Below are 26,572 nucleotides of genomic sequence, written 5' to 3' on the forward strand. Positions count from 1 at the left end.
TGAAATACAGCAAACAATGAAGGAAAACAACAATTTGAGTTATTCATTGGTTAATTTATCTCCTAAGTGTAACATGCTTCACAGGCTCACCAACTTTTCTCCTGTTACTTTGTCTTCTAGGTTTAATTTCTAGGGCTCTAGCCATAAAATCTAGGAATGTGGAGGAAAGGGTGTTTCCCTCCTTAAATGACACATCTTTACATACAGACTAGACGCACTCTGCACATGCTTGGCAGTCAGGTGTGGCCAGTGGTCATTGGATTGGACAGTGAGTCTGGGAGCTTCCATTAGGAGGCATTTCAAAATGGCAGATATTGATGTGAAGGCAGGCAGGGGTCAGAGAGACGGCTCAGTGGTTAAGGGCCCTTGCTACTCTTCAGGGGACCCAGGTTTGATGACTAGCATCCATATGGTGGCCTGAAACCATCTGTAACTCTAGTTCCAGGGGGCCCCAGGCATGCATACGGTACACAAAGAGGGCAGGCAGGCAGAGAAAGGCCTTAGTTTCTTCATATTGTAGATCTAGTTCTAAGCCATGATGCCACACATGGAGTCCATGGCATATTGGGGGTGGGGAGGGCATGGGTGATTTTTGAGCCCTCCTGCTGGACCTGCATGATGTCCTGCTGGACCTGCATGATGTCCTGCTGGACCTGCATGATGTCCTGCTGGACCTGCATGATGTCCTGCTGGACCTGCAAGATGTCCCTACTTCCTTCCCCTTCCCTGAGGCTGCTCTGAAACCTCTGTGAGGGAGAAATGGAATGGGAAGTGAGAAGGGCAGGGTCCTATGGGTGCAGTTTGCCCTGGCAAAAGTTGTCTTTTCTCTCCCAGAAGATGATTTGGTTCAGGACTCGGCAGACTTGACAGTGAAGGAGTGAGGCTTGGAGTCCAAGCCGAGGTTGTTGTTGTTGTTGTTTGATTTTGTTTTAATTCTTTTGGAATATATTTTTATTTTATGTTTATAAGCATTTATGTGCACGCATGTATGTGCACCACATGTGTGCCTGGTGCCTGCAGAGGTCAGAAGAGGGCATCAGATCTTCTGGAACTAGAGTTACAGATGGTTATGAGCCACTATGTGTGGAGGCACACAGAGGTTTCCTAGTGGGATCTGAGCTTGCTTTACCCAGCAGGGCTGCATTAGGGGAATGGCTTGACCATGTGCATGTTTACCAGGTGGCTGGAAGGGTCTACACTTGGCTGTGCTAGGGGGAGGTCTTTTGCTCCACCCCTTGGCATTCCTATAAAAACCCCTTTTGAAGAGACAGAAGGGGCCTGTGGATGTAGATCCAGGCCCTTCTGAGGCTATCCTGTGTTCTGTTTTCTCTCCCCTCTATCTTTCTATCTAAATATTCCTCATTCCTCCTTCAAGAGTACCCTATGGAAAAAGTGGGAGCAGGTCTCCCACAACTATGTAGGTACAGCAAACAGAACCTGGGTCCTCTGAAAGAGCAACAGGTACTATTAACTGCTAACCTCTGTCTCCAAACCATGACATTGTTCTTGAGAGGGGTAATAATCAAGTAGATATCTCACAAAATGACCTAGAGAGATGGGATAGCTAGAAAGCCCTAGGTTAAGGACCACACGGTTGGAAGAGTGTTGATGGTGGCAGGAGGAGGTAAGTATAGCATGTGGCTGTCAACAGAATTTACAAGAGCTCAGACGTTCACTGTATATGGTGGTTGGAATGAGAAATGTCTCCCATAAGCTCATGTATTTGAACACTTTGTTCCTAGCTGGTGGCGCTGTTGGGGAAGATTATAAAACCTTTGGGATGCACCTGCTGGAGGAAGTATGTGGTTGGGGACTGGCTTTGAGGTTCTAGCTTCATTCCACTTCCTGCTTATTCACTCTGCCATTAGCACTTGGTGAAGATGTGATCTCTCAGCTTCCTGCCCCAGCCAGCCACCTGCTGCCCTGACTCCCCTACCCTTATGGACCCATAACGGACCTGAAAACCAAAATAAACTCTCTTCTATGAGTTGTTCTGGCTATGAAATTTTTATCGCAGCAACAGAAAAGGGTCTGGTATACTGTGCTCTGAAACTTTTGCTCTTGGAATAAAAGGAATTTTTACAGGTAACCTAAACTGCAGAAGAAGATAGCAAAGGAATCAGGAACTTTCAGATTAGCCCTGAGTCTCCTGGGATGCCTTCAGATGCCAGTGAAAGAAACTGATGAAGACTGGCTTTCTCATAAGAGTATTTGTTGTCTTAACAAAAACCTGCAAATGTGCGCCTCGAGGGCTGACTCAGCAACATGTATGACGTCATGATTGACTTGGGCTCTTTCCATCCCTTCTTCATTCCCTTGGTCTGCTTAGTTTTTTCTCCTCTGGGTTACTGCCTCATGATCTCAAGAAGGTCGCTCCAGTTCCGGCACATCATACGGTTTAAACAAGGAAAGCAGATGGTGAGAAGTTTTCTTCTGGTGAGGCCCTTTTAACTTGAGTATTGAAAAGTTTCTCAGAAACCATCTTTTGATATCTTGCTAGGCTGGGTCACATGCTTCGGATTACTCCCAAGGAAGCTGAGAAAGCCACTTTTCAGCTTCTAGGGAAGGAGAGAGGCAAGAGAGAGGGTACAAAACTTGGCTTTTGGATGGCCAATTACAGTTAATGTCCCTAATCCCAAGGCCAAGCACCATGTTGTAGAAAAAAGGATACAAAGGTCACACTTAGGAGCTACCAGCTTCTTATGGGACCTTGCATCTGTCACTGCCTCTCTATGGGTAGGGGGATCTTTTTTACCTTCAGCAGTCCAAACTTTATTTTAAAGTCCTTGCAGGTGGCGAATGAGCTGTTCAGTGGTGCTGGTATTATTATTACTATTCATTATTATTATTATTTTGTTTTTTGAGATAAGGTCTCTTTGTGTAGCTCTGGCTGTCTTGGAACTCACTATGTAGGCCAGGCTGGCCTTGAACTCACAGAGATCCACCTGCCTCTGCCTCCTGAGTGCTAGGATTAAAGATGTGTACCACCACCACCACCCGACTCTGTGGTAGTATTTTTAATTTAAAGAGACCTCGTTGGTAAAGGCATCTGTGGCTCTTCCTTGTGGAGGGATAAGCTCCCCTGTTCACAGACTGATGGAAGGTGACTTGTAATGGCTGCCTCCTGGCTCTGGTTTCTGAGTTCTTTTTCCAGGGAGGACAGCAGCAGGCTCGAGAAAGCTGAAGAAAAAGACTGTTTTTCTGAGCTAGGCTGAAGGCACTCCTCTTAAAACGGAGGACTCTCTGGCTCAGGGGGAGCTGCAGAGGAGATTGTGTACTCATATTTTGGGTTGTGAGCCTAGCCTTTAACGGCTGAGGCATCTCTCCAGCCTGTGTAGCCATCTTTTACATGACATTCATTGCTTCCCCAGGCAGCTTCCCCTGGCTCTGTGGTCCAGATGAAGGCCTTATACAACATTTCCTAGAGCCCTGTCCTCAGTTCAGTTCATGCAGTAACAAAGACTGACCCCCACCCCTCCATACACACACCTGAGTCTTCAATCTGTATCCCCCCAACACAGAACATAATTCATCAGTGTTGGTCAGGACTGAACCCTGAGCTGGTTACTATGTTAAGTGTGGCAGGGATGTACAATGATAGCCCAGCCCAGTCCTGAATGCAGGACCCTTCTCTGGGGGGGGGGGGGGGAGGATGAGGGTAGCAGGTGTTTTGGACTGGGTAAATACCCCAAAGGCTGGTGTCTTTGTGGTCAATTTTTGTTTTTAAACGGGTAAGCGATGCTCAGATATTTGATCTAATGCTGTTCTAGGTGTTGATGTGAGAGTATTTTTGCAACGGATTCATGTTTTGATTATTGGATTTTAGGTCAAGTAGGTTATTTTCAACATTATGGTTGGGCCCTATCAAAGTTTACATTGATCAAAATAGTGACTTCCTCCTGCCAGCAGAGGGCCTTCCTACACAATCCTCAACATCGGCGCTTCCAGGTTTCTAGCCTGCTGCACATTCTTGGAGATATAAACTGTGCTAGTCTCCATAATTCCTTAAATTAAATAAATCGAGATGTCTCAGCAGATAGAGGCCCATGTTGTGCACAGGCAGGCCTGGTGACCTGAATTCAATCCTCACAGCTCATCTAAAGGGGGGGGGGAGAATCAGCTCCACAAAGTTGTCCTCTGGCCTCCAGCCTCTGCACCCATGCCTCCCACCACATCATGTACATACGAACAACTCTCTCTTTCTCTCTCTCTCTCTCTTATTAATTTTGATTGTGTTTCTTTTTCTGAGGAATCCTGACCAGTACATCCTTGTGGCCTAGACAAACTGACACTTCAGATGAACCATTATATCCTTTAGTCACACCTGTGGGAGCCTGTTGGCGAGAGGTCACACCGTTGCCTGCCTTTCTGCTTCCAGCCCTGGGCTGGTGGCACTGCGCACACCTCTCCTGATCTGATCTGAGGGTTGGAGCTGGGATACTGCTGTTGATGTGTCTGGGATACATCATTCAGAGAGGAACGGCTGTTGATGTTCATCTCTTGCCTTGCCTTCTCAGGGGGCCAACATGCAGAGCTTCACAGCCAGGGATCCCATTGGCTTCAAATCTTGGATCCTTCAGCTCTACTACAGAACAGCTCTGGGGTAGCTGGAAGCAATTGCTTCCCAAAGCATCCCATTATGCCCCAGGGGTAATAACCATGATAACAGAATGAGCATTGGGGTAGCTTGTAAATCCATCAACAGGTTCAGCTTTCATAAACAGGGCACAAGTTAATAAGAAAAGGAATCCCAGAATTGCTTTGCCTCAGCATGTGTACTTTGCATTATTATATTTTAATAATGCAATATATGCTTAAAAGTATGTAGGCACATGGGACCAAACAGGATCACTAATAATTTAATAACATACTGCCTCTGCTTAGCTGTATTTTCCATATAAGGTAAAAGCTCCATATAAGTTTGAAATTGCAGGAGACACAAATGTATTCAATGTCGCTTTGCAGTAAAGGGTAACTCAGCAGGCTTTGGTTGCTCAAAGCCTGCACATTCCTAACAAAGTCTAGTATCTAGGAGGACTGGTCCTTGACTGGCTCCTGAGATAACTTCTGAGCCTTTGGAATACATAGTGTCTTGATAAGAGTTCCATGATCCTCCAAGGCTGGGGCATCGGGTTTGATCTCAGGGGAGGAGGCGTCTGGAGATCAAGCAGCTAGGGTCAGTCTCCTTGGCACTGTGCAACCATGTGACTAATCATGCCCCATAACCATCTTAGGCCCCAAGGCTCAGGTGGGATACCCTGGTAAACAATATGTTACCATGGGTCATTCTATGTCATTGCTGGGACTCTTAAGCACATCAATAGGTGGCTGGCCTCGGAGGGGACACCTGGAAGCTTGTTGCTGGCTCCTTCTATATGTCATTGATGTGTCTTTTTGCTTGTGAATTCAGATCTGTATCTGCCCACTGTAACAAACCATAACTACAAATGTTTCAGCTTTTCTGAGCACTTTAAGTCCTTACAGTAAATCATTAAGTCTAAAGGAGGTCTTGGAGACTCCTAAAACAGTCTCTCAGCTCAAGGAAAGATAGCAAGAAAGGTACTGTCTAGGAATGTCAGCCATAAGATATCAATAATGTGGGAACTGGAACTGGACCTCTGCGGGAATCACCATGGGGGAACTTTGAAGATCTTCCACTTGGACCTCTGTTGTGGGATATTGGATCACACTGTGAACCCTGAATTTGCATTAAATAAAACCTCAGGCCAGGAGGCTGAGCCAGCAACTAGGTGACAAGAAGTGGCCATAGAGAGTTAGAGGGAGTCTGGAAAACAAATAGAGAAATACACAGAAAGTAACCTCTTTTGGTTTGGGATGGATGAAGAGATGTTCTCTTGCTGGGTCGCTGGCTAAGGAGGAAGGTTAGCTGGTGGCTTCTCAGTTCCTCTGAGCAAATAAATCAAAAATACTATAAGCCCTAAAATCGACCCACCAAATCCCAACACCGCTAGACAACCCGAGCACCCACTAACAACTAAGCATAGACCGCTGGCAGGTTTTCACCCCTGCATCTGACTCCTGAATCTTTATTGGTAAAACAGAACCATTAGAGACTTAGTTAAAAACTCCATTTGGCTGCAGACACAGAGGTGGTTCCAGTGGGATGCAGAAGTCCCGGCAGGCCTCTGCCTGAGTAACTGGGCAGTTATTGCGGAGCCGAAGTCAGTAGCTGGAACAGTAAATTCAGGTGCAGCCGCTATGCTGACAATAAAACCATAGACCTCAGAGAGCTTATTTCCCACACCTACCCACCCAAACTATAGAATTGTTGGTGGCAGATCTTCTTCCCCGCTCCTTACTCCCAAAGTGCCTAGTGTGGTACCCTGTAGTGTGGATGGTGCAGACTGCCCTGCTACTAGGGGTCTGGGCTGCTAAATGACCCATCGCTGGCTCCAAGAGAGTCCTTGGCTGAATGGAGCTGACACAGAGGCCAAAAGGCCATCATCCACTTTTCCTAAAGGGGAGGGGGGGCATTTCTGTGGTGAAGTTTATAATCCAGAGTTCTCCATGGGGTCAGGCAGAAGCGGTTGCTGGTTCAAGCCACATCTTTGTGTATTCTTTCCAAGCTCCATCTGTTTCCTGTATCAGCTATCTTCTTAGATCATTCATTCCCCTTTATAAATCACTTGTCTAGGAACCCCATCTCCAGGACTGATTGGAAGAGCCGTCCTAGGTCAATGATAGTCAAATTCTCATTGGCCATTGAAATCTCCACCATGTCAATGGAGCACAAAACACAGACCACAACATTCTTGTTTCTAAATTTCTTGAAGCTCTATCTCAAGTCTGCGCTCATGAACTAAAGGGGAGAAAACAGACCAGTTGTATCTATAGCAGTTCTAGGAGGCAGAGGGTAAAACAAATTCTCATCATACAGTCCTCTTTGCTACAGCACTACCTACCTGTCCACAGCTGTCACAGAAGCCTGAGCAGGCTGCTGTGGAGGCAGGCTGAAGAACCAACATGATCCCATTAGAGGGACCTTGAGGCTAGTATCATTTCAGTGTTGAGATGGCTTTTTGGTTCAGAGTGGGAACAGCCAATTCCTCCTAATGAACTGGAATTCAGTCCAGAGTTTAGATGAGCCGCTTGGTTAAGCCTGGTGCCAAGGAGACTAATGTCACAGATGTGGTCCATCGGTAGATTGTATTTGGTTTCCTGGATTGTACCTGATTGTACCTGGAACCTTGCTACATTCTATTGCCATTTTTTACCTGGCCATTGGATGCTAAGAGGCACGAAGGTGTAGGGACATTCACCCATAGGAGAGCTGAGAACATGCAAAGAGAAAGGCAGGCAGTGAAGGAGTGCTTTGAACTCCAAGACCTGGAGCATCAAGCTCCAGATGGGATTGTAGCCATCTTTGTGATGTTCTTAATGCCATTTAGCTTTACCACCCAATGGCCCAGATAGATGTCTAGCAAGAACATAGAGCTGCTTCATTTAAGGAGAGACCTGTTGGCTGCCTCTGAAACAAAGACTCCATTAGTTTGATATGAACACTTCCCAACAGTAGCTTGGATGGCTGATACCAGATTAATGAGAGTACAGGCAGGATACTGATGATAGGCTTAGTATGTCTAGGAGATCGGCATGGTGATGCTCACCTTTAGCATGCTCCATGCAGAGGCTTGCATATCTCTAAGTTCCAGCCTACCAGGGCTACGTAGTGAGATCTTGTTTCAACAACAACAACAACAGAGATAAACAACAACAAAACAAAAAAGATGGAGAAAAGAGAACTTCCTGGGGTATCTCAGGGGAACATGTTCATCTCTACACTTCTTTGTGTATGTAGTATATATTTGTGTTCATGTGGGTGGGTGCTTTGTGCATGTGGAATTCTGTGTCTTTGCACGTGGAAGCCAACGGTCAATGTTGGGTGTCTTTCTCAATCTCTCTCCACCTTATTCTTTAGGTGAAGATCTCTGACTCTGGAGCTCATCTATTTGGCTAGGTTGGCTGGCCAATAATCTCTGGTCTCTGGGGATCTCTGCCTGTCTCCACCTCCCATCCCAGTGCAGGGATTACAGATGTATGGTCTGCTTTGTCATTTAGCTGGATGCTGGGGCTGGAACTCGGGTCCTCCTGCTAACAACAGGGCTGAACCATCTCCCCAGCTCCTTCCTTCTACTTCTGAAGTTCAGTTACAGCTGCTTGTCCTGAGCTCAGTCTTTATTCTTGTAGGAAGGAAAGAAGAGATCCGAGTAGTCCTAGCCAGAGCAGGTAGGGCATTGCCAGCACTAGGTGTTCTCGGCCCGTGTCCTGGATTCCCACTGTTGACACCGTAGGCGTTTGGCCCTCACCTTTCTGAGCATGCCACGTTAGCTTCCACCTGCCTGCACCTGTGTCCTCTTGCCTGTGGCCATTTGGGACCCGTTTGGATGCAGTGGAGGCCAGAGTTACTGGGGAAGTGCTCTGTCTGAGACGAAGAGTCATCAGCAAGAATCCCAAGGTTATCCACTTTGCTATTGAAAGACTAGGTATTGGCTTGGGACACCCCCAGACCAAGTTCTCAGCACAAAGGAGATTTATTTGTCCCAGAGGGTCAGAGGGCAGGGAATAAGAGACAGAGACAGGAGATAGAGGATGAGGGAGAAGGGGATGCACACAAGGGAGATGGGGAAGAACATTCCCTGGAGAGGGACAAAGGACTGCCTCTGGGTAGAGAAGAGACAGATGTGGCCCATAGGAAAACGGTGGTTTAAAAATGTAAAAGGGGAAACCCTGTGTTAGGGTGAGGTGCTTAATTTTAATTGGGCATGTTAATTAGGGCGGCCACAAGGGGGATTTTGATTGTTGGCCTTCAATACTTTGATAGCTGGACCTGGGTAGTCAGTCTCAGGAGGAGGAAGTGGCTAAATAAGGGAGTAGACCTCAGTGGCCAGCTTTAGAAATGTAAGCTAACGGTTTTTTAGCAAGGCAGAGGGGATGGGGAGGAGGGCAGGGCCTGCCAGGGCCATGTTTGCCATGCTTGGGCTGGCTAGAGTCCGCCTTCAGCTATTGAGCTGGGACTCTGCCTCCCAGAATTCCCCACACCTCTGCAAGACGCAATGGCGGCCGCCTGGGGAGGAACTTGTGCCCTCCAGTGGCTTCTCTCTCCTTCCTGTTGCTTTACCTCATCAGTGATTCCCGAGTCCCTCCCCGCAACTCCTGTGCTTGAGTCTTTACCTCAGTTTGCCTCTGAGGAAAATCCGTCTCTGCTCGAACCCTAATGCCTGTTTCTCTTTCCTCCCTCCCTCCCTGCTGTACAGACCAGGCTCCAAGTTGGGCAGAAATTATCTGTAGACGCAGCTAATCATTTCTAAGACCTGGGGCTCCAGGCAGCTAGAGGCACTGAGGTAGAGGGTGGCCCTTCGTGATCCAGACCCATCTTTGTGTTCCATCTGCTGTTCCAGTTACAACCCCACCACGTGTACCCAGATGGGCGGCTGGGATGACGTGCGTCCTTGGAGGAGTATCGATTCTAGTTCCAGCTCTGCCATTTCCTCACCCGTGGCTTCAATTAACTTCTCTGCAAACTGAGGGGGTCCGAGTGGGTAACCTGTAAATCCCCATCCACTGTCCACATCCATATCTGTTAAATAGTGGAGAGAGGCAGGTGACGTGTCTTGAGAGGAGATGTTTGATGCATGGTTACGAGAGGCTGTGTGACCCCTCCCCCTCTCCATGTGGAGCTTGCTGGTTTAGCAGAACCCCAGCTTTCACACTGGCTTCCCAATTGCCTGTTCTAACCATTCCAGCTGAAAGTCTGACTTTGGTGCAGGAGAAACTTGGAAGCAATACAATGGATGCTATAAAGGATTTACTAATAAACTCACTTAGGAAATTCTAAGTTATATGAAGTAGAATTTAGCTAAAGGAACGTGGCATCCAATATAACTGGAAGATAAGTAGTGTACTAACCAGGGTGGGAATGTGTGGCTAGTAAACCATGACTAGAACGTTGAGGAGATCCTGGAACTCACTCTGTAGCCCAGGCTGGCCTCGAACTCACAGAGATCCACCTGGCTCTGCCTCCCTAGTGCTGGGATTAAAGGTGTGCACCACCACCGCCCAGCAAGGCATCTTGTTTTAGGGCTCAGCAAACTTCTGCACAGGGTCAGGTATAGAATGCCTCAGGCTTGTGGACCACATGGTCACTATTGCAACTCCTCAGCTCTGCTGCTGAGGCTTGGCAGACCAAACGATAGCTTCGATGAGGATGGAGGGGAGAAGGGACCCTTAACCTCGGGCACAGAAATTAAGGAAGAAAAAAAAAAACCTCAGTAAACAAGATAAATATTTTAATGCTGTTATTTCCCAAATGGAAAATTTTATTTAAAAAAGCCTCCTTAAGATAAACAAAATATCAAAAGTTCAAACACAGAATCAGGAGATATCTGAATGCATGTATGCAGTTATGTTTCAGTAAAACCCTTTGGCATGTAGGGGAGTTTGCTGTCTCATATCACAGTCCTCGTGGGGCCCTTTCAGGAAGTGTTCATCTTAGCATCATGTGGCTAGGTTTAATTGTGACCTATTCCTTTTGGGGTCCCTTTCCCCCTTCTCTTAGTTCTTCTTTGGTGCTCTTTGGGCTGGTCATCTCCCTCTGTTTTCCTATCCCTACTACATTCTAAAACATTTTAATAGCTCAGGCCTCCAATTGGACATAGAAGTTTCTCTAACAAGAACACTTCAACAAGGTTTCTGTCCTGACTGTGGGCTCTGTCTTCACTCACACCACCTAGGTAGGGAGACATCCCTGGCGGCTGCCTGAAGCTCTGCATAATACCCAGTCCCATACACAAACACTAAGATAACAGGAGCGTTCATGACCAAGACAGTTACAGAAGTGACCAAGAGGGTCAGTGAAGTGAAGATACTTGACAAAGGATGATTTGGGTCCCAGTGGGGGCACAGTGGAACCATGTGAGCCTTCACTGTGCTCTAGAACGGTGTGGAATGTAAAACCAATGAACCGTGTATTTCTGGACTCCTCTAGTAACTACCTTCAGACTGCAGTTGACTGAGCACTAACCAGAACAGCGGGTAAGGGGCACCGCGGCACACTTGGCAGGTGGTTTGGAGAGAATCTGATAAACGGCTCATAAGGCCGCTCATCTAGGCAGAGGTGCATTTCAATAGCCGCGTGTTCTACCCAAAGAGCCTTCCTGAGAAGTCAAACAGAAACAAAACTTGAAAACTCCGTGGTCTGTTATTTGTTGGGTAATGGATGAAGCCAGGGCTCATATTGACATAGGTGTTACGAAGCAGTCAGCTTCAGATGGATGCAGCCTTAGGTCGGTACCTGGGATGGGTGTGGCTCAGGTGGCTATCTGAGACAGGTTGTCTCTGCAGTTTCATGATGTTGAGACCTCCTATGACAATAAGGAAGGACCAAGCCCTATCAGAGATTTGGAGGTGACACCAAGATAGAAATCCACAGTTAATTCTGGAGTCATTTCCTGATCTCACGTTTGTGGATTCTCCCCTTTCAGACCCCACCCCCACCCCATCCTCACCCCTCCAAACACTGGCCTTCCTGGTGAAGGGAGAGGCCAATGAGGCTCTCATGACTCAACCATGGTAAAAGACAGGGTCAGATAAGATGCCAATTAAAATGACAACTCATGATGAATCTACGTTCCAATAAAAGTTTATTTGGCTCATCCTGATCAAGTTTAATAATATGTAACAGATTATTTTAAGAACATGAATAATGATAACAATTCTCCTGTAATAACAATTCTCTGTGAACTCAGGGTCAATCAGCAGCATGTCCCTTTACTCAAAAAGTAAAGTTTCCCTCTGAGGTCAAATGGCACATGAGGAAAGTGGTGTGCATTGCATTTTCTTAAAGAAAAAAAAAAAGGAAAACCTAAACACTTTATATTTACATATTTTTCCATTTAAAACTGGTCAGTGTGGTTGCTTCTGTTTTAAAATATAAGTTTCTAATGCCTCATAGGTTTCAATATAAATCATAGTTAGCTGGATTTAAGGTGCTGCGATGTGAGGACAAACACATTCCAAAGAGATCTCTCGACAGACCAGCTAGACTTCCTGTGGGTATCTTTGGATGTTGGCAGGGGCAGGGGGAGGATAGAAACCAGTGGCAGAGTACTCAGGGACAGGCTGGGGACTGCTGGCGTCCCCACCCTATGCTTCTGTAGAGGGCTTTGGACTCCAAGTTCATCTTAACTTAAGCTTATGAGGGCATGGTTACTTGGAATTCTTTGTCATGGGTTCTCCAGTTGACAGCTGCCTCTTCAGGACACTTGAGGTTGGTACCCCTCTTTAAACACTTAGTTTATCTTTCTATGTTTCTTGCCCACAAGGTTACTAGCTCTCCAGCCATTCCTTTAGGGTCCACTCTTGGCTAGCACTAAAGAGATGCCCAGCATCAAGGGCCGCGTTAATGAAGGATGATGGGCCCTCTGTGGAACCTTCTCTCCTAACTCATTTGTTTCTGTGGAAAGCACCTTATTGCTTTTCCTACAAATGAGCAATTTGTGCCAGGAACATTTGGTTCCGAAGTAGGTTTGGAGAGGAGCTGTGTGTATGTGGGTGGGGTGGGTGGGATGCTGAGGGGTTGGACAAGAGGGATTCTTGGAATAGCCAGCTTCAAACTCACCCATGTGTGACATCCACCGCGGAATGAGGGCTGTGCTGTGTCGAGTCAGGAAAGTGCATAGGGCATGCTGGAGGAGGCTGCTGTGTGCGCAGGCCTGGGAGATGAGTAAACTCACCCAGAGACCCCCCCTGAACTGCTCTGATCTCAAGCAACAACTACAGACTGTGCTGAGTTTGGGCAAATACAGGGAATGCGGCAGGTGAGGACATTTAAGCACTTGGGGAGTCACAAAAATATGTCTGGTGGCTAGGAGAAAGAAACTGGTTCTGTTTCCAGTTTCAGAATACAGGAAGCATTGCTCTAAATTAAAGGAATGGATGGGACAGATGGTCAGGGACAGCCAGAAGCACTCGGGACCAAGTTTGCTGAGCAAAAAGCCAGAGTGACCCCAGCAGAGGAAGACATTATACTGTGGTCGGACACTGGTCCAGGGGACAGGAGCTTGGGATTCAGACTTCACCCTGACATTCACTAGGCCTGTGGTCCTAAGTCAGACACGGCTTCTCTGGGCCCAAATGTCCATTTGAGACTAGGTGGGTCACATGGCTTGGAAACTATTGTCTGCAAGCTGCTTCTGCCCCCTCCTCGACCCTGGCAGGGCTGTAGACTGCTGTCCGACATCCCTTTCTTCCCTGCATACTGTCACTTACAAAGCACAGGCCTCCCTTTCGATGGGAAAGTGATAGCTCCCAGCCAGGCTCCGTTCGAACCCGCTCCCAGAGGTTAAAGGCTAGTTATTAAGGCAGTTTAAGAAATGGACATTCCTCTCGCTCCCCGGATCCTCGCGCGTTCTGCTAACCCCAATGTAGCAGAGAGAGGCTGAAGGAAGTGCTAGAGGAGCAAGGGAGGGGTCCGGCTTTCTGGGTGCCATCTTGCTCCGGAAGTTCTCCCGCACCGTGCCCTTCTGTGCTCACCACCTTTCTTTGGAGAAGGCCTCTGTCTGGACGAGGTCGCCGGGGTGCTCAGGGATGCACGAACCGTTGAGGTCACCCAGTTTGTTTTCCGGTAGGTCCTCGGGTTTGGTGCAGAGCTTTAGAGCACGCGAGATGAACACATCTAAGTCGAACTGGGGGCTGGCACCCCCATCGATGGGTGTCGGGTGTCCCGGGGGCGAGGCAGAGAGGCGGTGCTCTGGGGCATCAGGGGGAGGGCTGGCACGCTCGGGGCCGCTTTGCGTGCTCTTGACCCACTGAGCGATCTCTAGGAAGAGGCTGGTCGGCTCATCCTCACGTGACACCGGGTCGGCTGCTACCGCAGCCATGGGGGGCGTGCCGGCTGCCTGCTTCCAATGTGACAGGTCCAGGATGAGCTTGGGTTCTGAGTAGTGGTGGGGCTTGTTGTCACGCCACAGCAGCTTATCTAGGTAGGATGGGGACCCCACCTTGTAGTCGCAGGAGCGCCCATAGTCAGCCTCGAAGGCGCGCTCCATGGAGGAGTGCGACTGCTCCAGGAAGCGCTCGGAGCTGCTTTGCGAGTCCTTGCGTGGATCCACCTGAACATCCTCAGCCAGCGGGGCAGAGCCAGCGCGTGGGTCACGCTGCACCTCGCTAGCATCCTGGCACCGGTCTGGTCGCCACTCCAGATCTGACGACAGGCTCACAGGATACCTGCAAGGGTGCAAATGGAGATGCGATAGTACACCCAGGAGGGGTGGGGAACCAAGTCGCCCTATCCCTGCCCGCCACTGCATGGGGCCTGGGATTCTGCATTTCTAACAGGCTCCCTTTATTGTTGCTGCTGATCCTTGGAGCACATTTTGAGGGACAAGCCCTAAAAAGTGTTTCCTAAGCCTGGCTCAGGTTTGAATCACACAGGAGGATTAAAACTAAGTACCAGGTATCCCTTGCTGCCCACTACCAATGTTCTGGTTTAATAGGTCTAGATGGCCCTGCCTGGGCATGTTTGTGAGACTTCCCTCAGGGATTCTAAGGTGTAGCCAGGGCTGATAAAACCTCTGCCATGGTGGATCTGGACAGGTGCCCCGTAGCACCTTGCATCCAAGCAGAGCAGATGGGGGCCAGCAGAAAGATCACAGACACCATCAGGGGAGGCCAAAGACCCTTGGAATTCTGCCCTCCTATGACTGACTGCCCTGTAGCCAAGGAGAGTGGAATCAGATAGCCAAGAGCAAACAGAAGGGCAGATGGGCAGGCCAGGCGGCTGGCTGTCAACTCTGGCTGAAACCCGTTCTCACACCAGGTGCTACAGTGAGGCACACAGACAAGGTGGCAGCTCCTGGCCAGCTGCCCCCCTGAGCTAGAGGCCTGGTGCTCACACAGGACAATTAGACCAGCCAAGGCCGAGCAGCTGCAGCCCAGAGACTATGGGGTTCTCTAGCTATGGCTGGAGAGGTAGGGGAAAGGCTTGAGTGGCCCACCTCCCACGAATATCATTAAACGTAGGCATGGTTCTCAGAGTTCAGCACTGCCCTTTCCCTGAATGGCCTTGAAACTGCAGGGGTTTCTAGGAAGAAGAGCTGGGAACCCCCGGCGTTTGTACATTACACCCCAAGTGCTCGTCATACGTTCTCGATCACCTTTGCAGCCATCCTGAGGGGACTTGGGATTGCCACAGCCTTAAAGATGAGACAATTAGCACACCACACAGGTGGAGGCCACTGCAGCGGGGCCACGGACTTTATCATCCTGGTCCCTTGTGCAGGTGTGGTGGAGAAGGCAGGGGGCAAGAGTGTCCGGCTTGATACTACCCTAACTGACAAGCAGTGACCTTAGCGACCCTGCTACAGTCTTCCCTGATGCCAACTCAACAAAGTGTGCCCTGAAATCTGTGGCATGGAAGGGGGGTGTTGGGCACAAGTCTAAGGACCACAGTCTAGGGCAGCCCCAGCATGAAGCTGGTAGAAGAGCCTCTAAATTGCTATTTGCTGACAACAAGAAGCTAGCAAACCTGCCCCAAATCACAGTGCCCTGCCCCCTCTTTGCACCCCCTCCATTTGAAACCTCTCATCTGTCAAATGACTGAAAAAGAAAAATTGCCTCTCTGTCACTTATGTAACAAGCTGTCACATTCCCATGGCAGCGAGGATCCCAGGAGTTGATGCAGCCAAGCACCCCCTCCGCTGCTTTTTCTGAACTGAGCAGCACGGACGCTGCCTCCCCTGGTGCCTGATCAGAGAAAGCCAGGACAGGAAAGGAACTACGAAATCCTAGTATTCCCGCAGAAACGGTTTACCAATCTACTCTCTAATACTGACACCTGTCAAAGATCCTGAAGTTAAGCGAGGCTCCGCAGTAAAGCTCTTAGTAGGTGTGGGACACAGGTACAGTTTGGGGATGACCCTCCATGGGTTTGCTGTGTATCATGATGCCAGCGCCTTAACCTCTCTAAGCCGTGGCTTTCTTACAGACTCTAATAATGTCACAGCCTCCTTCAAGGGCGCTTGCAGGAGGTGGGAATGATGTGTGAAATGAGAAATGTGTTGTGACAGGGAATTCTGCTCTGTTTTCTTGCATTGTCCTATTCGGTCTTTCAAGGGCAGAATCTTGACTGAAGATGGAGTTCAGTGGCAGGGTGGTTGCGTAGCAAACTCTAGGAGAAAAACTCCAGCCTGTTGTTCACGAAATATTACAGTAGACCAACGCTTGGTCCGTGTGCACTGAGCTTATGTTCAGTGGTCTTAGGGTGTCAAGGAAAGCCGGGAGCATTGTTCTGCAGAGTGGAAGTCCCTGACTCTCCTGGGCGGCACCTAGGTGGCTCCTCACTGGGAATGTTTGGGGACAGGAAAAAGGCAGGGACCTAGCTGGGAAAAATGCCCAACACAATATACAATCTGGGAAACAGAGGTCACGGAGGATCAGAGGCAAATTGGACATGAGAGAATAAGGGGGGCTTGGCTCTGGACACCAGCCTTGGCCACGCACCTGTCCCAGTTGGAGAGCTGGCTCTGACTGGCAGCCATCAACACGATGTCGTCGATCTCGTCCTCAATGCGGAAGGGGTGCTGCGAGGTGGGCTCATCCTCGGGGCACGAGTAAGGGCTCATGTAGGGGTGCTGCAACCCCATCTCTGCAGTTAAGCGGTCCATGGGGTTAAAGGTCAGGATCTTCTCCAGAAAGTCAATGGCTGTAGGGAGCAAAGGCAGTCACAAAGGTCATGTGCTGCTCCTGTCAAGCTGAGAAGACTTAGCAGGGTGACAGCCCCTGGTACCTTCTAGCTTTGTGTTCGCAGAAAGTGTTTTCTTGCTTTGCAACCGAACAGAACAGAACTGCAGACGGATAAGGTGATGTGCTGAAGGTCTCACTGCTGGGAGAGGCCACAGCTGGCCTTACACTGGACTGCTCTAAACACAGGGATTGGGGACAGTTAGGGGTTATTCTTGAGACACAGATGCTCAGTTCCATTGGGATCCTCCTGGGACAGCCAGGACAGCTCGGAGGGGTGGGGAATCTAGGATATTCAAACACTATTCCCATTGACTGCATTGAGGATTTCTGGAGGAGGGGCAAGAGCCCATGGGAGAAAGCCCTGCTGGGAAAGGTGAGTGTGGAGGTGTGCAGGGGAGAGAGAGGGACAAGGGATATGTATGCCATGGCTCCTGTCTGAGGCCAGAGTTCTTCCTACAATATGTCGCCCCTGGAATTCTCGCCAAGACAGGTGACTTAATCAATACTCAGAAATACTCAGCACTCAGTTAGCAGTATCCTCCTGTGCTTGGCAACCACCCACCAGTGACTAGGTACTGGGGACTCTGTGGGAGCAGACACCTAGGAAAGGAAGGCGGAGTCTCATCACCGCAGTAGCCATTTGAAAACCTGCATGGCCATCCACTCAGCAGCTGACAGTTGTCTGGGGTGTGCTGGCTGGGCAGTGTCCTGCACCCAGTGGCTAGTGTGCATCCCCCTGAGCAGGACTGTGCCCCGGTTCATCTCAAAGCATTGCCTGGCTTAGGGGCTTGTAGTGCTTCTCACCCTGTCATTTCACTGGCTCCATTTGGGTCATGTTCCCCCACCCCAAGCCTGAGTTCCCTACTCTTAGTGTTCCTCACACCGGCTCCTCACAACAGCCCTAGACCTCTCTGTAGGAAACATTCCCAACAATGTGTGAAGTCAACGGCTTCAGGTTACCGGCTTCTCAAGAGGACCCAGTGGCCTTGTATAACCCTGGGTTGGAAGACCAGTTAAGCAGCGGAGACTCTGAGTCCTTCCTGATGCTCAGAGAGTCTTTGCTGCAGACCTGGAAGAAATGCCACCTCAGAGTGCTCAGGACTGCACAAATCCGGGCAGGGTACAGCTCCAGGCTGGCAAGTCTTTCCTCTCTGGGCTTCCCCTGAGTCTCACCTGTTACCCATGGCCTTGAACAAGGCGACAGGGCACCAGAGCTCCACACTCCATTGCCATCTTTGTCAAGAAAGGCCAGTGGAACCGGGAGCGGGCCACACCATCCCCAGGCCAGTGGAACCGGGAGCGGGCCACACCATCCCCAGGCTGCTCCAGCAACAGTGAGACTGCCCTCATCCCTCTCTGTGACAGCCCAGCCTCCAACCAGTGCCCAGGACAGAAAAGCCTTCTATCAACCTTAGATCTGCCCCCTTTAACTTCACCCCTGGACTTAGCTCTGCTGTCACTGGTCCCGGGAACCAGGGTGACCCCTCTGTCTTATGGTTGGCCTTTGTATTAAGATAATGATTGTATATCCCTACAAATCCCTTCTCATGGCACCTCATTGACCTGCCTCTTCAAGACACTCCTGTAGTGGGGGTGGCTTGTGACTGGGGCCATCCTGGACTAATATATGTATGCCACATCAAGCCAACCCCAACTCTACAGGAGTGTGTTCAGACTACTGGCTTCTGTTGGGTGTGGTTGCCCAGGGCAGCCTTGCAGGCTTTCTTTAGATAGCAGGTCTGAAGGCCTGGGTCCTGGTGGAGCCATTCAGTCTCCTTAAATAGCTTAAGACATTTCTTGCATAATGAGGCTTCCGTGTAATTACGCCACCTTCCTCTGGCTCACTGCATCCTACCCAGGGCTCTGACCTCACCCGTGGATCCACCCATTAGTGCATTTACAACTACAGGCTATTAGGTGAGCATGTGGGGTTTGATTAGAGAAAGTGGGTCCTTGGGGTGTATTCTTCAAGGGTGCATCCTGTTGGTGGCCATTTGCTCACGCTCTTATGTGTGTACCACCCTCCTCTTGTTCCTGGCTCATGAAGTGAGCAGCTTTGTTCTCTCATGGCCCTTCTACCATGATGTTCTGATTCTCAAGAGACCCAGAAACGAGGAGGCCAGTGATTGAGAGTCGGAGACTGTGAGCCAAGATGAGCCTTCCCTCCTCTGGTGGCTCTTACGTATTTTGTCACAGTCAGGGAAAGCTGACTAATACATGCTCTAAGGTACTACTGCGCCTATTTTACAGTTAGGGAAACCGAGGCTCAAGGAAGTTAAGTAGTCTGCTCAAGATGACACAGCCAGCTAGTCACTGGGAACTGAGCATCCATCTAGCCCTGAAGCTGAGGATGTACACATTCTCTGCACTGCATCAGGCCTCCAGGGGAGAGAACAACAAAGGAGGCAGGCAGTGAGAAGAGCGTGGAGGCCCACTAGTGACCGCCTCAGGGACTGCCACGTGGTCAGGAATCTACCGTCTGAACGCACAGGTTGACCATCCTTTATCCAAAGTGTTTCCCACCTGAATCTTCTTTTGAATATCAGATATTTTCTTTTTTAAAAAATATTTATATATTTCTTATTGGTTGGGAACCCCTAATCCCAAAAACCTAAACACCTAAGTGTTCTAAAATGTGAAACTTTTTGAGCTTGTAGCTAGGAAAAGCACCAGCTGCTAGAGGTGCTTGGTGTCTGAATCTCACGTTCTGCTCTTTGGATGGAGGCCCACATGCCCTTTGCCCTGCCCCCAAAGGTGAAGCCAGAACTGAGCCTCTTGGGATGGTGGCCCGGTGCAGGCTTGTGTACGTACCTTCGCTGTTGACATCAGGGAGCAGCTTGCGCAGAGGCCTCTTCACCTCCCAGGTGCTGTTGACAAAGGACGGCATCACCCGGAGCAGCTCCTCCTTGTCTTCCTCCCGGACCACAGGGATGGTCTCTAGGATGAGCTGCATCTGCTCCAGCTCGTGAGCCCCTGGGGAGGCAAATGCCACACGGGTAAGTTGTTGCCCTGGACAGCTGCATCTGAGGATGCTCCAGAGCAGCTCCAGCTGGCTACAGAGGGAACACCATGGGGCAGCAGGCAGTCCCAGGCTGGGAGCTGAGGGACTTGGCTTCGGATATCCACTCTACAACTAAATTAGCTGTGGGCACTGTAGAGTGCTTGCTGTCTTTGGGGTTGGCTTTGTTAAATGTAAAAAGCAGGGGTTTCTTATGGTGGAACATGAAATGTCCTTGAAGGGTTCATGTATTTGAACACTTGGACCCCAGTAGGCAGTGCTGTTTTGGGAGATTGTGGACTTTTGTGATATAGGGCTTATTTGGCTGACACAGGTCAATGGGGGAAGATCTTGTGGTAAGAGCCCTGCTTCTGATCTGAGTTCTCTGCTTCTTGTCCACCACTGAGATGTGGAACAGCTGCGCAATAAAGCTCCCGCTGCCACTGACCAGGCCACGTCAGCCACCGAGCCTTCCCTGCCGTGACACTATAAGCCATCACGAACTTCTGCCCCCTTAAGGTGTTTCTGTCAAATATTCTGTCACAGCCAGTAATCAGGGAAGTAGCTCATCCAGGCTTGTATCTAGTTCTCTCTGAGGCTTGTCTATTCCGCTAGCATCTGGCGTCCCATGTGGACTGAGTATGCTGATGCTGAGGCGATGGGAGCAGCCGGGCTATGACTTTGCACATTCCCTACAAGGCTGGGGAAGGAACAATTATAAGGCTAGGATGAGCCTTAAGTTTCCACAAGGAGGATCCCATCCAGGAAACTCTCAGGAGTAAGAAAATAAGGAATAACTGGTTGAGTTTGGAAGGCCCTTTGAGCACATTCCCTGTGTGGGCACAGGGGAGGAAGGTGGGTCCTGCCAGGTCTGGAGGAGAAGTGGTAGGGCAGGATAGAAACAAGCATTCATTCATCCATTTGCTCATTCATTCAGTAGTTATGTATTGAGTTCTGTGGTGGTTTGAGTGAGAATGGCCCCCACAGTCCATCCTCTCAAGCTTGAATATTTAGTCACCAGGGAGTGGAACTGCTTTGGAAATGGTCAGGAGGTGTGGCCTTGTTGGAGGTGTGTCATCAGGCCCAATATCTACCTATCTGCTCCCTGCCGGTGAGGATGCAAAGCTCTCAGCTGCTGCTCCAGCACCATGCCTGTCTGCCCCCCATCATGATGATCATGATGACTCACCCTCTGAAACTGTAAGCAAGTGCCCAGTTAAATGTTTTCTTTTATAAGCTACCTTGGTCATGGTGTCTCTTCACAGCAATAGAATGCTAACAGGACAGGTGCCTTCCCTATGTCAGGCATCATACCGAATGTGTGAATTCTCCCCACCATCGGGCTGTTCTGCCCTCCATCCCCTCTTCTCAGCCTCAAGGCTCTTTCTGCTCCTCTCTGCCAGGCTGAACCCTCAGTCATACCAATTCCTCCTGGAAAGGCCTCTCCAGCCATCCACTGGCACAGGGAGCCCTTCACTGTCCACTGGCTTCTGCAGAACCCCAGTCTTCCAGCAGCTGATGGCTTAGGGGATATCATACCCTAGTGGCCCATCTAGCACTATAGTCAAGGGCCTACAGCTTTGAGAATTCCCTAAAAGAGATGCCTTTGGCCTCTCCCTGTCCTGCGCTCAACGAGAGTCAGCTATGGGACTCTAGGAGCCTTTTTGCAGACTGTCCTCACTGGATGAGCACTTTAGATCATTCTCTAGGGGACCAGAACGTCAGTGATGATCAAATCAAAGACAGATGGTGGCACCTTGCTCTCTAGACCCTGACTCCTCTCCTCTGAGACACAGAGACCAGTAACACACAGCCCTGAGCTTGAAGTCACTTCCTCAGTAAGGATTGAGCTGGCAGGGAACTCTTCCTTCTCATTTGTGAGCTCCTGCTAGGGAGCAACTGTGTCCTATCAGAGACAGCGAGTTAGAGTCTCATGATCTATGCAGGGGGCAAAGGGCAGGGAGCTTGGAGTCAGGGAGATCTGGAGACAGACCTGGCTATCCATCATCTCTCTTGCAACACCTTATAGATGGAGGATGACTTCTGACATTTGGAATGATTAGTAAAAGGAACCCATGCGTTGGCACACCAGGGTGCCAGCTCATGGCAAATGTATGATAAACCCTGGCTTCCACTGCTTTCTAGAGTTGGGGAACATGAATTCCTCAGAGAAGCCAATGACATAAATCCATGTGGAAAAATGATGACCTTATTGATGATCATCCCTGGTGATCTTCGGTGACAGATGTCACTTGGGGGAGAGGCACATGAACATTGTGAGTTTACTAAGGAACCGATGAAAACTGGGAGCAGGGTGGTGCTGTTGTGACCTCTCTCCCTTTTCTTCTGACGTGTCCTTGGGGTCAGAGACAACCTGACTAGCTGCTGGCTTTCCTCCCTCTCTTGTAATGAAGCTCTCTGGCTGCCACTGTCTGCCTCAGTATAAGGAGGTCAGCTGTGCATTGCCTTGGTTCTCCAACACTGTAGTCAGAGCGACCGGGGCTGGTTTAGGATCCCGAGAGGTGGGAACTAGGGGAGGTTGGAGGGATCCAAGACAGAGGAAACGGTAGACCGAGAAGCAGGTCTGGAGACCCAGCCAAAGAGGGAGAGGTAGAAGCTGCCACCCCGGGGCTGACTCAGAAGGAGCAGGGGGCAGTTGCTGCTAACCAGCCTGGCAGGATGAGGATAAAATGGGTTCTCCTGGATGAACAACAGTCAGGCCTGCGGTCTGAGTGCACAGAGCTTCCATGGCCACTATTTAGAGGCCACTGGGTCTTCAGCAGCTTAATGCACAGAAGAATTCATAGCTGAGCAGGAGGTGGGTGCTATTTGGAGGAAGCAGCTTACTGTAGGTACACATCGGAAGGGTGCATTTTATTTCTGGATCTCTCTCTCTCTCTCTCTGCACCTTTCCCCCACATTGCCTTTCCACCATGACATCTCTGCCTTGCCACAGGTCTGAAGGATTACAACCAGCTGAACAGTAACTGACACCTCTGAAACTGAGTCAAAGTTAAGCCTGCCTTCCTCTTAGGTCGATTCTATCAGGTATTTGTCACATCGACGCAAAATGATAGCTGAGCTAGAGGGGTGAGGGGAGACTGGAGGAGAGGTGTAAGTGGAGACTGTAACCACTCCTCCAGGCAAAGACCGGGAACAAGGGTGAGGATGAAGTGTGGGACCACTAGAAGGGATGGATGACCACCTGGGGGGCGTTAGCAAAGCCATCACGGAGGACAGGACACAAGCAAGGCTTCAGTGGGAGTTTTCCAAGCAGAGAAGGGTTTAACTTTGTGTCAAGGTGAAGAAAGTCTTGATAGATGATTAGGGAAGCAAGGGGTCACTCGGTGGGGCTACAGGATGGGGGACAGAGTGTCAGGGAGGTGGTGAGGAAGAGCCTGAAAACACTGAGTGGTGGTTTTTACTGTTTAGTCCGAAGGTGTGGAGTATAAGTGCGTTTTAGTTCACTGGAGCTGCTACAACAAAGCAGCTAAACAGCTAACATTTATTTCTTGAAGTTCTGGAGGCGGACATGTCCCAAGTCAAGGCATTGGCAGATTCAGTGACTACTTAAGAGCTTGCTTCTCCTAAATGGTGCACTCCTGCTACATCCTCGCATGGGGTAAAGGGTGAGGGAGCTCTTCTAAGAGGACAAACCCCACAGACCACTTCCCCTAAGCCCCATTTCTTCGCATACTACACTGAGGAGGTGGCTTCAGACCGTAGGAAAACGGCTACTCACTTGCAAAAGTCCTGTGCTCAGAAGGCCACGTTGAGCTTTTATAATATTTTTTTTATATGAAATTATAGTACTATAGCTACAAAAAGCAAAGGAGTCATTTTCACAAAAGATGAGCAGGTTTTGGGCTCAGCGTGTGTTTTGTGCAGAGCTCGGACAACACCGGGAAGGAAGCATGGCGCAAGGCTTGGTTAGCGACTTACCAGCGAAGAGCATCTTCCCCGAGAGCATCTCAGCCAGGATGCAGCCAGCTGCCCACATATCGATGGCTTTTGTGTAGTTGTTGGGGGACAGGAGCAGTCGTGGAGAGCGGTACCACTTTGTCACCAACCCTTCGGACAGATACCCCTAAAAGATAAAGTCCCCCTGTATTATCAGCCAGAGATCTGCAGATACTACCCGCCCCTCCATCCCTCTTGGTTTCCCCTCCAGAGAAGACTGGAGCTCCTTTCAGAATCCCTCCTGTCCTTGTTCCTTTTCTCTTGATCATAGGTTCAGGGACCTTATGAGGCTCTGGGATTCTTCCTTGTGGGAGGGAGGGATCCAGGGCATCGTTATTTTGGAAGGAATGGTTTTCCACACCCCTTGATATAACCAAGTCTGCTCACACTGGTAAGGACATAGGTGACTAGGAGCCATATGCTCAAGTTCATTGCTGCCCTTAACCGTCATTACAAAACACTGGAATTGTCTGGCGGCTGAATCTGAGAAGCAGCCACAGATCTGAAATTGAGCCAGTGGCATTGGTACTGATGATGGGAATTAACAATGCCCCAACAGGTACCAGGCAGGCCCCTGATGAGCACAAGAAAGACCTTAACAGATATAGGCAACTGATGCACGCACCAAAGCAGCCCTGAGTCACAGGGCAGCCAGGGCTCCTACAGGTCCAGGAGACCCTGGGGATTCTACAGAGCTAGAGCAGGGGTTCCCAACCTCCCTATTGCTGCAGCCCTTTACTACAGTTCCTCATGCTGTGGTGACCCCCCAACCATAAAATTATTTTCGCTGCCACTTCCTAACTGTCATTGTGCTACTGCTATGAATTGTAATGTAAATATTTTTGGAGATAGAGATTTGCCAAAGGGGGTCGTAACCCACAAGTTGAGAACTGTTCTTGAGGGCTAAATATTCTGGCTGATTTGGGTCACTGATTTGGGTTATGATATGTAGTCTGGGACAGAATCGGTCCTAATTGTACATGGTGATGATCTTTTATGCACAGACATGGAAATATATTTAGGAAACATAGAACTTGTCTTCTATGTAATTCAGAAACTGGGCCAGACATTGAAGCCAGACTGTCTATGTGGACTTCCTGGAATGGCTCATCATTGAAGGAAAAGCACAGACTCATGTGTAGGTAAATAGTAAGACCAAGGGGCCCTAGGAGATTCTGGGATTGGTCTTGCTATTTGCTGTTGCTCCTAGTTTGGCATCCAAATTTTTTTTTTGTTCTGATATAGATATCACAGACTGAGGTTAACGCAGACAAAAAAAATGAGGAAGCCCACAGACCCAGGAGCTTCTGATGCATTAGTCTGACACTTCTTCACTGGTTGAGCAAAGACTGAAGAGCAGGCCCAAGACTGGTGGGAAAAGGGAGGACTATGGGGATTGTTTATAATACTGTCATATACAGATTTGTGGTTTTGCTCCTGGCTCCTACTTCCAAGTCAGGCCATGGCCATTAGAATCCTTCCCACCTAGGGCAGCTAACAACGGCTCTGATTTTCTGCATCTGTCTTGGAGTTGGCCATAAAGACATCCTTGGATCTATTCTTGTCCACAATTGGGCATAAAGGCGTCCCTCATTTTCGAGGGTTCCTGCTCCGCAAACCAGAAACAAGCAGGCTACAGAGAGAGGCCAGGAAGAATCCAGGTCCCCCACTCAGTCTGTGAGCATTTCCTCCAACCTTTTTTTTTTTTTTTTTTTTTTTTTTTTTTTTTTAATATTTTAACTTTTGGTCCAGTCACCTTTCTACAGAAGTGCATACATTTGTCATGCTTACTCAATGACATCTCCGTGAAAACAGAAGGGACAGGGGACCCTGAAGGTAGATTGCCCAGAGAAAGCCTAGACGTGCCACAACTCTTCATCATATTTCACCCTATTGCATCTCATCTGTACTCTTTAAAATTCAACCTGTAGATGTGCTTTCCTGAGTTCTGTGAACCACTGTATCAAATGAGCCCAACCAGAGGAGGGGTCATGGAGCTTAGCTAACCAGTCACAAGTTCCAGAAGTTCTATTTGGTACTGCTGTCTAAAGTAAGGACACTGGTGGCACCGAGCCCACCCAATGGGATCTGATGTTATCTCCAGCTAGACAGGATCCAGGTTAAAATGACTTTGAAGACCTTGTACTGGCTAGTTTTATGTCAACCTGACTGACACAGGCTAAAAACATTTGAGAGATAGGGAATCGCAATTGAGAAAATGCCTCCATAAGATTGGGCTGCAGGCAAGCCAGTAGAGAACTTTCTTAATTAGTGATTGATGTGGGAGGGACCAGTCCATTGTGAATGGAGCCACCCCTCAGCAGGTGGTCCCAGGTTCTATAGGAAAGCAGGACCATGGAAGCAAGCCAGTAAGCAGCTCCCCTCCATGGCCTCATGATGTGAACAGTGATGTGGAAGTGTAAGCTGAATATGTCCTTTCCTCCCCAAGTTGCTTTTGGTCATGATGTTTCATCACAGCAATAGAAACCCTAAGACAGACATCTAGCTGGTGGTCCTAGAGAACAGTTTACTTGCTGGCTCCGTAATCATGTTTTCGAGTCACAAAAGAACACTTCGTTCTTTTGGGAGTAGACAGGAGGAGGAAATGAGTGGGACTTCATTTTCCTCTCTCTCATCAGGATACCCTTAAGTTAGAAAATGACTAAAATATGACCATCTCTGGCCTCCATGTCTAACTTGCAGCATTAGAAGCTGCTTCTCACTCTCCTCACATCCATGGGATGGATGTCATCAGACCTGTGGCCCTTCCTGGCTAACACACCTAAGATAGTGTCATCTCCAGAGCTCCTCAGATGTCACCCCACCCCTTCCCCAAGAGCACTGGATGATGTG

The 26,572-nt window shown here is 49.2% G+C and overlaps 1 protein-coding gene across 3 annotated transcripts in view; it reads right to left on the reverse strand.

Moving 5' to 3' along the window:
- Nucleotides 1-11,641: 11,641 nt before the first annotated feature.
- Mapk4 (mitogen-activated protein kinase 4) overlaps nt 11,642-26,572 on the reverse strand; it is a 143,944-nt gene continuing 129,013 nt past the window's right edge. For all 3 annotated transcript variants that reach the window (XM_028864741.2, XM_028864739.2, XM_028864738.2), the window contains exons 3-6: nt 23,702-23,846; nt 19,573-19,734; nt 16,519-16,720; nt 11,642-14,244 (exon numbers count right to left, since the gene is read on the reverse strand). In XM_028864741.2, the coding sequence (XP_028720574.1) occupies nt 13,548-14,244; nt 16,519-16,720; nt 19,573-19,734; nt 23,702-23,846 (1,206 nt within the window). In that variant the 3' untranslated portion in view covers nt 11,642-13,547. The remainder of the gene's footprint in view (nt 14,245-16,518; nt 16,721-19,572; nt 19,735-23,701; nt 23,847-26,572) is intronic.

Source organism: Peromyscus leucopus, chromosome 19 (genome assembly GCF_004664715.2).
Source record: "Peromyscus leucopus breed LL Stock chromosome 19, UCI_PerLeu_2.1, whole genome shotgun sequence".
In the NCBI taxonomy this organism is placed as follows: domain Eukaryota; kingdom Metazoa; phylum Chordata; class Mammalia; order Rodentia; family Cricetidae; genus Peromyscus; species Peromyscus leucopus.